Source organism: Squalius cephalus (genome assembly GCF_949319135.1).
Source record: "Squalius cephalus genome assembly, chromosome: 2".
NCBI classification, from domain to species: Eukaryota; Metazoa; Chordata; class Actinopteri; order Cypriniformes; family Leuciscidae; genus Squalius; species Squalius cephalus.
In genome coordinates, this window is record NC_137123.1 from 51,363,339 (window position 1) to 51,374,800 (window position 11,462).

Sequence of the window (11,462 nt, forward strand, 5' to 3'; positions counted from 1 at the left end):
GACACACACACACACTCACACACACCTGCTGTGGATATGCCGTTCACTGTTGTGCTGGATGGACCCGCACCGTGGGGCTTTCGACTTATTGGAGGACAAGACTTCAGCCAACCATTCACCGTCGCCAAAGTGAGTGTGTGTGTGCATTTACCTGTTTAGGATTTTGTTATAATTCAGTGAAAAACAAAAGGTCATTGTTTGTTATAAAGAACTGTTTCATGTTCAAAAGGGCAGCTGACTGATTTATAGAAATAGAGTCTTACATCACCCATATAGACCTAGAAAATACACTTAATCTGACGGCAGACTTGACTGTTGAATCACTGATCTGTTTTAGGAAGTGTGTGTTCATATGCCCTATAAAAATTATGTTTCTCATTAATTCATTCCCACATATTCTATAATACTAATTACAACAAAAATATGAATAATAATATAATAATAATTATTATTATTATAGTATATATGTAAAATATATATGAATATAATATAAAACTATATCATTCAATTAGAACATTATATTATTATATAAATATCAAATTTGAAATGTTTAAAATATATTTGTATTTATATAGCTCAATAAGAAAAGGACCCTTCACAATGCATGACAATAAAGTGAATAGAGACGGAAAAGTAAAATACATAAAACACAAGGCTGAGTAAAAGAAAAGAAATATGACATGATTGTATAAAACAAAATCTGGCATGACTCGAGGATTGCAAGATGCCTTATAAAGAGAATGTTTTATGGGGAAGAACAATGGCTGTCCTCCTGCTCTATTTATGATGCACTGTGTGTGCATGTGTGTAGCTAAAATTGTTGATGAATCATTCATGCTGGAACTAACATTTGGATCCTCACACCTGTTGTGGCAATGGATTTGTGCATTCTACATCTAAACAAATGTCAGAGAGAGTCAAAAAGAAAAAGAAAGAGAGATAGGAGCACATACTGATTCAAACAGCTCTGTCTTTTCGGCCCTTAAAGGGATAGTCGCCCAAAAATTAAGTCATCATGTCATTCCCAAACCATTTTCTGTGTCTTCATGGAACTCAAAAGGTGACTTTTTGTGGAATATCCTGGCTGCTCCTATCCAAACGGAACTGGGGCTTTTGTGTTCCAAGGAAGAAAGAAAGTCATGCAGGTTTGGAACAACGTAAGCAATAATGATTATAGTTTAATATATGTGTGAACTCACTTTAAGGATAAGTCTTTCAAAACAGCGGCTTAAAACTCACATGATGTGATACAAACTGAATCTTCACACAATGATCATCTTATTCTTCATCCTTTCCAACAAAAAAATTGAATTGTTTCAATAACTTTTGCCATGTTTAAAAGGTTACAACCTATTACATGATCAAAGATCCAGTATTGAAATACACAATGAAGTTATTGTGCTGATCTGTTTGCACAGAGGTTTTATGCTTTTGTTCTCGGAGCAGCTCTAGTTTTGGATTTCTACTTGGCTTTAATGAGATTTCACACTTGGAACATTCTCTGCTCACTCTGCGGGTCCAGCATGACACTGTTACCTAATCTTAACATCCCGCAGCCATTTTTGGTCAAACACTCTCCTGTCCTCTCTCTCTAGGCCTTGGGAATTGATTTTATTTATTTTTTTAACTTACAGCAGGACTGTAACCTGGACTTTATTAATCAAAGTATGTTTTACCAGCAGCAGGTTGTTGGAATGTGCTCAACATGTACATGTAAGAGTGAGATTTGTTGGCCTTCAGACTGTGTGGAACTGATGCAGGAGAGGGATATTAACTTTAAAACTGATTGAGTCTATTTGCACTATTTATGGAGCATTTTGCCTTGATTTTTTACATTTCTTTTACATTTTCATTGATCTAAACATCTCTAATAGATTTACGTAACTGCATAATAACACTGCAAAAATACATTTGTTTGTATAAACCTCACTAAATGTTATTTTAAGGATGCTGGTATATGTTTTAGTAGAAAAGGGACAAAAAAACTGATTAAAAAAGATAAGTTTTACTGAAAATCAACTTGATTTAGTCTATTCTGTTCTATACTTTCTAGTTAACAGTATTTGGGGTCTGAGCATAGAGTTGCATTCATTTAAAACGTTGTGTATTAGATTTTGTATTCATTTTTATATATTTATATATTAATGAATGAATTTTCTATTTTTTTTATATATATACATATAGATAGGATGGCTGGTCTGAATTATTGAAAGTACATCTGGGATGAGTGGATAAGAGACTATAAGGAACACATTGAGTTATTGATCCTTCTTTCTGCTTGCTGATAAAGAGCTAATTTAGGACCTGATCCAAAGCCAAACCAGTGCAGTCCCATAGAAAAGCGCCCTACATCCAGAATGCCTTGATGTATGACTGATATGATGGATGCAACTTTACATTTGGTTCTTATACCAGTATACATGCCATTCTGCTCATGTAATGCAAGTGAAATAATGCAATGCATGTGTAGTTTAATATAATTCATCTCTAGAGCTTCGGCAGGACTGCAGAACTGCTCTGGAGACTGTTATTTCCTCCAGCATGTTTACTGTAGAGTAGTTTACACGGGTACATACCGATGATAACAAGGACTTACATATAAACACACCTACATATGTATTTTTTGTTAAGTATCATATTTGATACATCAGGCTTCTAATGCCTTATTTAGTATGAACTAAAATAAATGGTAAAAACAAATAAAAACATAAAATGCACATAAATATCAGTTGGCACATAAATATCTCCCAATAATCTGATATTTAAATGCTTAGTTTTAGGATATAAAGCTCCGTAGTTTTTATTGTGGGGGCAAAATATATAATGCAATGCAATAAAATGATTAAACCTCAAAGGCCTGATTGTATGTATGGATAATCAAGTAAACCTAAGTGGCTTCGGTCCAGTAAGAGTTCATCTTGAAATATTATTAACAAATAGTTACACTTTATTTTAAGGTGACGTTGTTACAGTGTAATTACACAAAATAAGTACTGAGTAATATTAATTAACTATATATACTTACTAGGGTTAAGGTCGGGGTTAAGATTTGGTTTAGCATTAGTTGCTTGTAATTATGCATCATTTACTTTTATTAGTATAGTAAGTGCATTTAACTTCAGTAACGTCACCTTAAAATAAAATGTTACCAGTTATTCTTACGTTTTTATTTTATTTTATAAAAATAAGTAAAGATTTCACAGCAAGAAGACATGTGTACCACAACCTCAAGGTGGACATTTTTAGAATTATACAAAAAAAAGTATATACCCATAAATCTGAGATCAGAATATACTGTAGTAGAATTTACAACAGGTTTTCAGCAAAGTTTTGATCATGTTGATAATTTAGAGGCTTTAGAAAATTGTTTGTCAAATATGATACAGTATTCTTTATAGGGTTAATAAGCAATGAAGTCGTTATTATTTTTATTATTATTATTATTATTAATAATAAAAAAAATGTATATTAACCTGAACAAATGTTGCAGCTTTGCCATTTGCTAACACTAATTAGCGTCTCCTGATGTTGTCTACTATTCTGTGTTTTCAGATATCACCAGGAAGTAAAGCTTCCAGTGTCAACCTCTCTCCTGGAGACATCATTTTAGCGATAGATGGAGTTTCTACAGAAAAAATGATGCACTTTGAGGCTCAGAATCTAATCAAGGATGCCACTTTTCAACTCACACTTACTGTTGAGAGGTCAGAGGTCAACTATAGGTCCATGTGAATGTGCTTGAGTACAACTTGACTAACCGCTGCACACTGCATCAACATTGTCCTTTACATGCAACAACACAAGAAGGTCCTGCAGCCAATGAGATTGCTTGCTCAACATTTAAATAGTCTGGTTCAGTGTTTGCTATAGGCTAGTCCTGCAGAGTGCTATCAGAGTTCCTCTAAACCCTCCACCTCCCCCAGCTCCACCTGTCTAGATCTGCATATGGGATTTATGCATGTTTATTTATGCAGCAGCAACATATTTTACATGCTCACAGCAGAGTGTCTGCGTCTATGCAGTAGTCCGCCAAAATCAAATATATTAACATTATTTATTAACATGCCAAAACTACTTCAAGAGTTATCATTATTCAAATGTATTCAGAGCAAATAATATAAACAATAAATAATTAAAAATGTGATCACATTATTGTTTTGCAGACCAGAGACTAAGTTGTGGTCACCAAATATCACTGAAGACAACAAAACCAATCCATTTAAAATGAGTCTAGAGGCAGAGAGACAAGTATGTGTCTTCATAGCTTACATATGATGTATATCTGCACAGTCTTATATTATCTTTGATGCTTATCATTTTGCCTGACAGGAGTACAGACCAATAGGGACAGGCCATAATCGAAGGGCTTCACCCTTTGTGGCTGCAGCCAACATCGATGAATCGCATCAGGTGGTGAGCCCAACCTACAACTCCCCTATCGGCCTTTACTCTTCAGGCAATATCCAGGACGCCTTACAAGGACAACTCAAGGGCCTCATCCATAACAAACCAGACAGGTGAATGTCACAGTCCTTCATACCTGTCTAACTACTTAATCTGAATCCCTCTAGTAGAGTAAATGATCAGAACATGGGTATTTTTGAAAGAATAATAGTAGCACTGAGCGCAACAGGAAACATGGTTATGGTTCTTATCATTATTTGAAATATAACATTTACCCAGCTAACAGGGAATGTTCTCGGAACTTTGGCTAACATTCTGGAAAGGTTCTCTCAAAGTTATTACAAACTTTTTTTTTTCTGTTACAATGTTCAGAGAACATTAATATACTGTTAGCAAAATTATAAAATGTAATGTTCCCTTAAAAAAAAACATTAAAAAAACAGGTTTTGAACGTTCATGGAACATTAAGAAACAACATTTTCATAACTTAATGGGAACGTTAGTAAAACGTTTGGAGGGGAATACAGTGAAATTGTGTGTGTCTAGTCCCAGGAAGCTGAGCAATATAGAGGATTCAGATGTATATCGGATGCTGAGAAATCAAGATGAGGACGTACCCCACGAACCACGACAGTCTGGATCCTTTAAAGCCTTACAGAGCTTCATCAACAGTGAAGGTACACACAAAACCTCAACAGTATCAACAGTAATGGATAAAGAGACACAAAAAAGTTAAATCATTCTTTAAATTAGCCATGTTGGATTGTTTGCTAAAAAAAGAGATTTCTGCCATATTTTAGATCATAAAGGCAAAAATGCCAATTATGTTTGCGTTTAGTTACATGCTGTTCTGAATAGATGTAATATCAGTGGTGGATTTAGGCATGGGCGACATCTTGCCGGGGTCGGCATGAGGTGCCCGCACACAAAAAGCAAACAAACAAACAAACAAAAAAACAGAATGCGCAAACCAATTAACGATCAATGGAGGCCGTATCGGTCAATACCGATCACTGAAACAAATAAATAGAAGGCTTCAAACAGACCCACAGCTATTCTCAGAGCCGTCGCATAGACTATGCGAACTGTGCAACCGCACAGGGCCTCGCGCCAATAGGGGGCCTCGCAATCCTGCGGTTTTTTTTTTTTGTTGTTTTTTTTTTACCACTTTTTAAAACATCTCGCGGCACGAATGTAACAATTCTACAAATAAATAAAACATATCCAGTTAACTGGCAGAGCATTCATTTCGTTCGTTTTTTTTTTTAAATAAGAGAAGATCTAGCGTTGAAATGTGTTTTGTAAATCAAGTGATCAAAGTGCTCGTTGCCGCTGCGATCAGTGGCGCGGATACAGTGTTTTCGTGTGGCTTGCGCACACGCCGCAAGCCACACTTCATTTGGACGCGCGCTTCAATCCGTTGTGGATACTCTAACATAATGCACACAAATGTGTCCCTGCTTGATATACAACCACTGATTAACATAATCGGTTTCGATGAGAAAAAAAAAAAAAAAAAAAAACGTTACACGAGAAAAATAAAACCATACGAGAGAGAGGATTCGAACCTACAACCTGACACGCTCGGCGAAAGTTTTACCACTGGACCATTAAGATACACGTTGTTTACGTAGGCGGATTCTCGATGAAAATTCTCGGGCTGACTTGATGTAAAGCCATTCGTGGTTGCACAGTTGTTTTTTTCCCCTCTGAAATAAATAGCAAAAAGTCATAGCTGAGACTATGTGCATGATTATGCTGTATTATTCTACTTGATAAAACCGTATTGCAGCAAGATTATGCATGCAAAAGAATTAGAACAGCTACGTCCGTGTGACTGTTATTCATGCGCAATATACACATCAAAGAGCAGGACCTCGCATTTCAGGTTCGCACAGGGCCTCGCACCCCACCAGCGACGGCACTGGCTATTCTTAACAACAATGTACTATATATTACGTATTAAAATTAAGAGATGAGAAAGTATCATGAGTTGACAACTTTATTTATTGGCAAACAACATGCAACATTTCACATTCCCTCTCTTAGAGGTGACTAACAAGTAGCCTATAGTGAAAAAATATATTTAAAACAAGAAAGTCTATCAACAAAAATATATCAAATAAAACAAAACTGCATAGTTGTCACTGTATAAATTAGAAATAGATTAACCCTAGTAAATATATTAAAGAGCAGTGGGTAATTTTCTCTGTGTGTTTTGTTGTTTGTACATTAATGACACAGACAGCAGCGGGAATGTTAGGCTGCTGTCACTTTAAGACCGAATGCATGAATCCAATATACTGAAACACATGCAACTTCTGTAAACAAATAATAGAATCAGATTGAAACAGTACTTTTGAAATCGAGATTGTATTTATTTAACAAACGTGGTATACTGGAATTCCGGTCTTTTTGATCTTTGCCAGGTACACGTCCATTAGTGACAAGGAAAGTCTGTGCCCCCACGACCAGGCCATCTGCTCCTGCGGGGAACTTGCACAAGTTACCAATGTGTGATAAGTGTGGGAACGGCATAGTGTAAGTCAGTTCACTGGAGCCATTGCATTGTAAAAACACTTATTTAAATACAACATTCTTGGTAAGATGTGCCACCAAGTGTTTCTTCTATAGATGCACCGAAAATTCAGTACGATATTCAAATGTATATGTTATGGCTTATAATGATATATCATACATGTACACTACCGTTCAAAAGTTTGGGATCAGTAAGATTTTTTTCCGAAAGAATTTATTACTTTTATTCAATAAAGACATTTGTTACAAAATATTTACCTTTCAAATAAATACTGTTCTTTTGAATTTCATCAAAGAATCCTGAGAAAAAATATTAATATTAAAATATATAGCAGCACAACTGTTTTCAACATTGATAAGAAATGTTTCTTGAGCATCAAATCATGTGACACTGAAGACTGGAGTAATGACTACTTAAAATTCAGCTTTGCAATCACAGGAATACATGACATTTTAAAATAAGCTATATTAAAATAGAAACCAGTTATTTTCAATTATAATATTATTTCACAATAGTTTTTACTGTATCTTCTTTTATAAACAAAAACATCTTAACAATCCCAAACTTGTGAACGGTCAGCTATCCGCTAAGATGAAGATGCTATGAGATGCAGTTCATGAATCCAGGTTAACATCCTTGTCTCTCTCTCTGATTGGCTTCTCAGTGGGACGGTTGTGAAGGTTCAGGATAAGTTTCGTCACCCGAACTGTTTTGTGTGTACAGAATGTGAGGAAAACCTAAAGCAGAAAGGATACTACTTCATAGATGATGAGCTGTACTGTGAAACCCACGCTCATGCCCGGGCAAAACCTCCTGAGAGTCCAGACCTCTGACCTTCTCACTCTTTTGATTACACAAGGGCACTAACTACAAGTCAACTACTCAGTGCATGAACATCTTGTTTTAACCACAGACACAAAAAATTTGCCACAAATCATGCACAATCATGATGGACACAGGTTTATGTATAGTGCATTGTCGTGTCGTGTGCTGAGATGCAGTATTTTGCACTTACTTTGTAGGAACATGTGTGTTGCCTGAAGTTTAGGAATAAAGCATTTTGTTTTTTGAGAGTCATTATTCTCTTATCTGTGTTTAAGCAGGACATGGGAGAGCTTTCCTGACACATGAAACATAATGACCATCAAGACTCACAACAAGTGGTTTTGTGTATTTACAATTTGCTTGCAGGTCACATCATTTCAAAATGAGTGATGAATAGAGTTAGAAAGCATTTCTTAATTTCGATTCTGAATCCTTTGTTCTGCTTCTGACATTAGAGAAGTCTGCTTTGGGATTTTACTGTCACCTATGTGCACAAGTGAAATTTACCTTATTGTTATTGTGTTTTCTGCACGCATCACATTTAATGTCTTTTCATCTCAAGCATGCCCTTCACTGACACTGTTGTCTCTTAAAGGTGACTTTTGATTCAACTTTATTAGTGGCAAAACTGTTCAGTTTGGTGGAAATAAAACAACTGATATAAATACAATTGTATTAAAAGTCTGGTTCTGGCACAAGGGTAAGACAATAACATTTACACATAAAAGTCAATCGAAAAGTAAAGCGAAAATAAATGTTATGGTAAAATCTTTACAAAATTGTTTTAAATGTGACATTCAAATATAAAACTATTTGTTTTAATGAAGCAAAAAAAAAATGTATATACTACAGATTTTTTAATTTTATATTGTCAGATAAATAGGCTAATGTGTGGAAGCTTGTTTCCGCCACAGAATAAAATTTAACCCTCTGGTTCTCTTTGCGTGTTGGTCAAAAATGACTGCATTTTTTTTTTTTTTTTATGAAATTAATGTACTATATTTTAGTTCAATAACGTTTTTTATTTAACAGTTTGTATTTTTTAGGGGATTTTATGGTACTAAATTATATTTACGTTGTATTTATAATCCATTTATTCACTTTTTGAGCATAGACCTGAAAATTTAATTTCCAACTTAAACTGTCATTAATCTTGAATGCTTTAGAACACAGACTTAAGTTTGATCTCTTTTCAAAGACGACACTTGGCAGATTATTGCTGAAGTGTAAAACTTTTTAAACTTAAAAAAAAGTTACAGAATTTTACGTTTATTGTAATGAAAAATGTGCAAAAATACTATTTTCATTTTTAATACAAAATATATATTTTCAAAAACATGTTTTACTCTAAAACTGTAATAAAATCAAAACCATAAATCTAAACAAGTTGTGTTCAAAATCTGAACCTTATATCTCAAAAAATGAACTTTCAGTAAGTAATTTTGTTTACTTTGTACCAAAAGATTTCACTAGATGGAATTCGTCTCCCATTCATTTCCAATGCGGAAATGAGTGTGACTATTAACAGGACCATTTAACCTTTTCGAATCATGTCCATATTTATTTTTTTCTTTGTGAATGTGTGTGTGTGTTCACAGCAAGTGCCAAAACCTTTACCAAGTTTCGTACCATTCCGATGAAAAAAAAATATATATAAAAACAAAACAAAACAAAAAAACAAGATATAATTGCGACTTTTTAATCTCACAATTCTGACTTTTTTCCCCTCACAATTGCGAGTTTACATCTCGAAATTTTGATGTAAACTCCCCCCCCAAAAAATAAGATTTGTGAGATAAAAAGTCGTAATTACATTTGTATCGTTTTATTGTGGCTTGCATGTTCAAATCGATCGATCGTCAAAAAACATGAGCCTATCCTTTATGTAGTTACGGGGAAAAAACAGTATTCAGCAATCACGCGGTTAATATGTTATCGTTGATCGATTAGGCTACTATTATTCGGCACATGTGATCGATTGAGAAGAATTACTTTACGAAATACAGAGATCTGGGTGGAAAGAAACGAGGCGATGTAACTTAGTGACGCGAACTGCACTAAAGAGACTAACGTTAGCATCGCCTTGGTTACCAGATAACAAACTACTGTAAATGTGAGACGAAGCAAGAACAAGTATAATCAATTTATCAGTCTTCCTCTTCGCGGTATGTACTTTTTCATCTACAAACAGACGTAGGCCTAGAGAATGTCCTAAAATGGTACCATGTAGCCTAATGCTATAATATATATGCTAAATGATACAAAATAGGGCCTGTTAAATAAATCAATATTTACTATACCCTGTTAATTTTAAAGTAACATTTCCAGTTTTTTATTTATTTATTTTTTTTATATTAGAATATTAAAACACGTTAGGCCTATTAAAATATATAATTGAACTCATTTTAATGTAAAAGAAGTTTACCATTGAAATTAGCATGAAAGTGGCCTATGTTCTGTGCACTTGTGCAGTGCATTCTTTGACAAGTGCAACAACTTTGTATGAAAGCAAAGTGTGTTGACACCACAAATTCATTGCATTGGGTTGCTACATTAAATATCCTGCATTTGAGATAACTAGATTATCCTTTTCAGGAATCACACACAAAACAAAAGAAGTTGCTTAGTGTTGTATAGCAACTACTAACTGGCATCAGTGAACAGGTTGAAGGAGAATGCGAAAAGCTTTAAGTAGTCCAGATAAAGAAAACACAGCAGACATCATGGATAAGTGCAGATTTTCAGACAGTAGTTTCCCATGTGGGTTGAATTCTGACCCTGCCATGCAAGCAGGTGAATGTGGAGACCGTCCCAAATCAACAGACCTTAAAGACACTGTGCGGAAACTGAGCAATGCAATGGTGCCTCATGAGGAAGACAACTTAGTACCGAGTTTGAAAGAAAATAAAGCCATGAAACCTGAATCAGGCTGTAATGATTATTACAGTCTTGCAGCTAAGCCAACTCGTCAATGTCCATTTGAGGTCTATTTAAAAAAGTGCACACAATTAGAGAAGGAAAACCTAGAGGTTAAGAAGAAGCTTAAAAAGACGGAGAAGTATTCCAAGGAATGCAAAACAGAGCTGCAGAGATTTGTGAATAGGTTTAAAGAGTTTAAGAACATAAACAAAGACCTGGATTTGAAGAACACGCACCTTCTCATTAAAAACCAGCATATGAGGCAAAGAATTACAGAGGTCTTAGGGCAGAACAAACCTCAGTCCAAAGATCTAGTGAGAGTCACCAAATGCTGTGAACACCACTGTCAGGAGAAGCAGCAACTAAGAAACACAAAAGAGGGGGTAAAGGACTTGACAGAACCAGTCGAAACTCAAAGAATGAAACAGGATTCAGAAATCAAGATTGTAACTCAGCTGCAACAGGAAAACCAGACTCTAAGAGAGAGACAGGAGCGCAACTGTCAGGTCATAAAAGATGCTGAAAGTAGAGCCGAGAGAGTTGAGCAGGAGCTGGATGAGCTTGAGTGTTGTCTGCTCACTGTACAGACTGAGAGGGATCTACTGAGACAGGAGGTGAAGATGCTCCATAAGGAATATATCAGCCTTACTAACAGCATCTCACTGCAGCTGAAAGGAAACAACAAAGCTGCTGATCTCAGGGGGGTTTCAGGGAAACCCAGAGAGAGCGAGGCTTTACAGTCACCAGGACAACATCCACCAGTTCAGGATCCTGT

General features: G+C 35.3%; 1 protein-coding gene across 1 annotated transcript; it reads left to right on the forward strand.

Moving 5' to 3' along the window:
- pdlim3a (PDZ and LIM domain 3a) lies at nucleotides 1-8,596 on the forward strand. The gene is made up of 7 exons (XM_079858240.1): nucleotides 1-129; nucleotides 3,553-3,704; nucleotides 4,164-4,248; nucleotides 4,330-4,517; nucleotides 4,951-5,081; nucleotides 6,834-6,945; nucleotides 7,608-8,596. The coding sequence occupies exons 1-7, from the start codon at nucleotides 37-39 to the stop codon at nucleotides 7,774-7,776; spliced, it is 930 nt and encodes a 309-aa protein (XP_079714366.1). The 5' UTR covers nucleotides 1-36; the 3' UTR covers nucleotides 7,777-8,596.
- The last annotated feature ends 2,866 nt before the right edge of the window (nucleotides 8,597-11,462 follow it).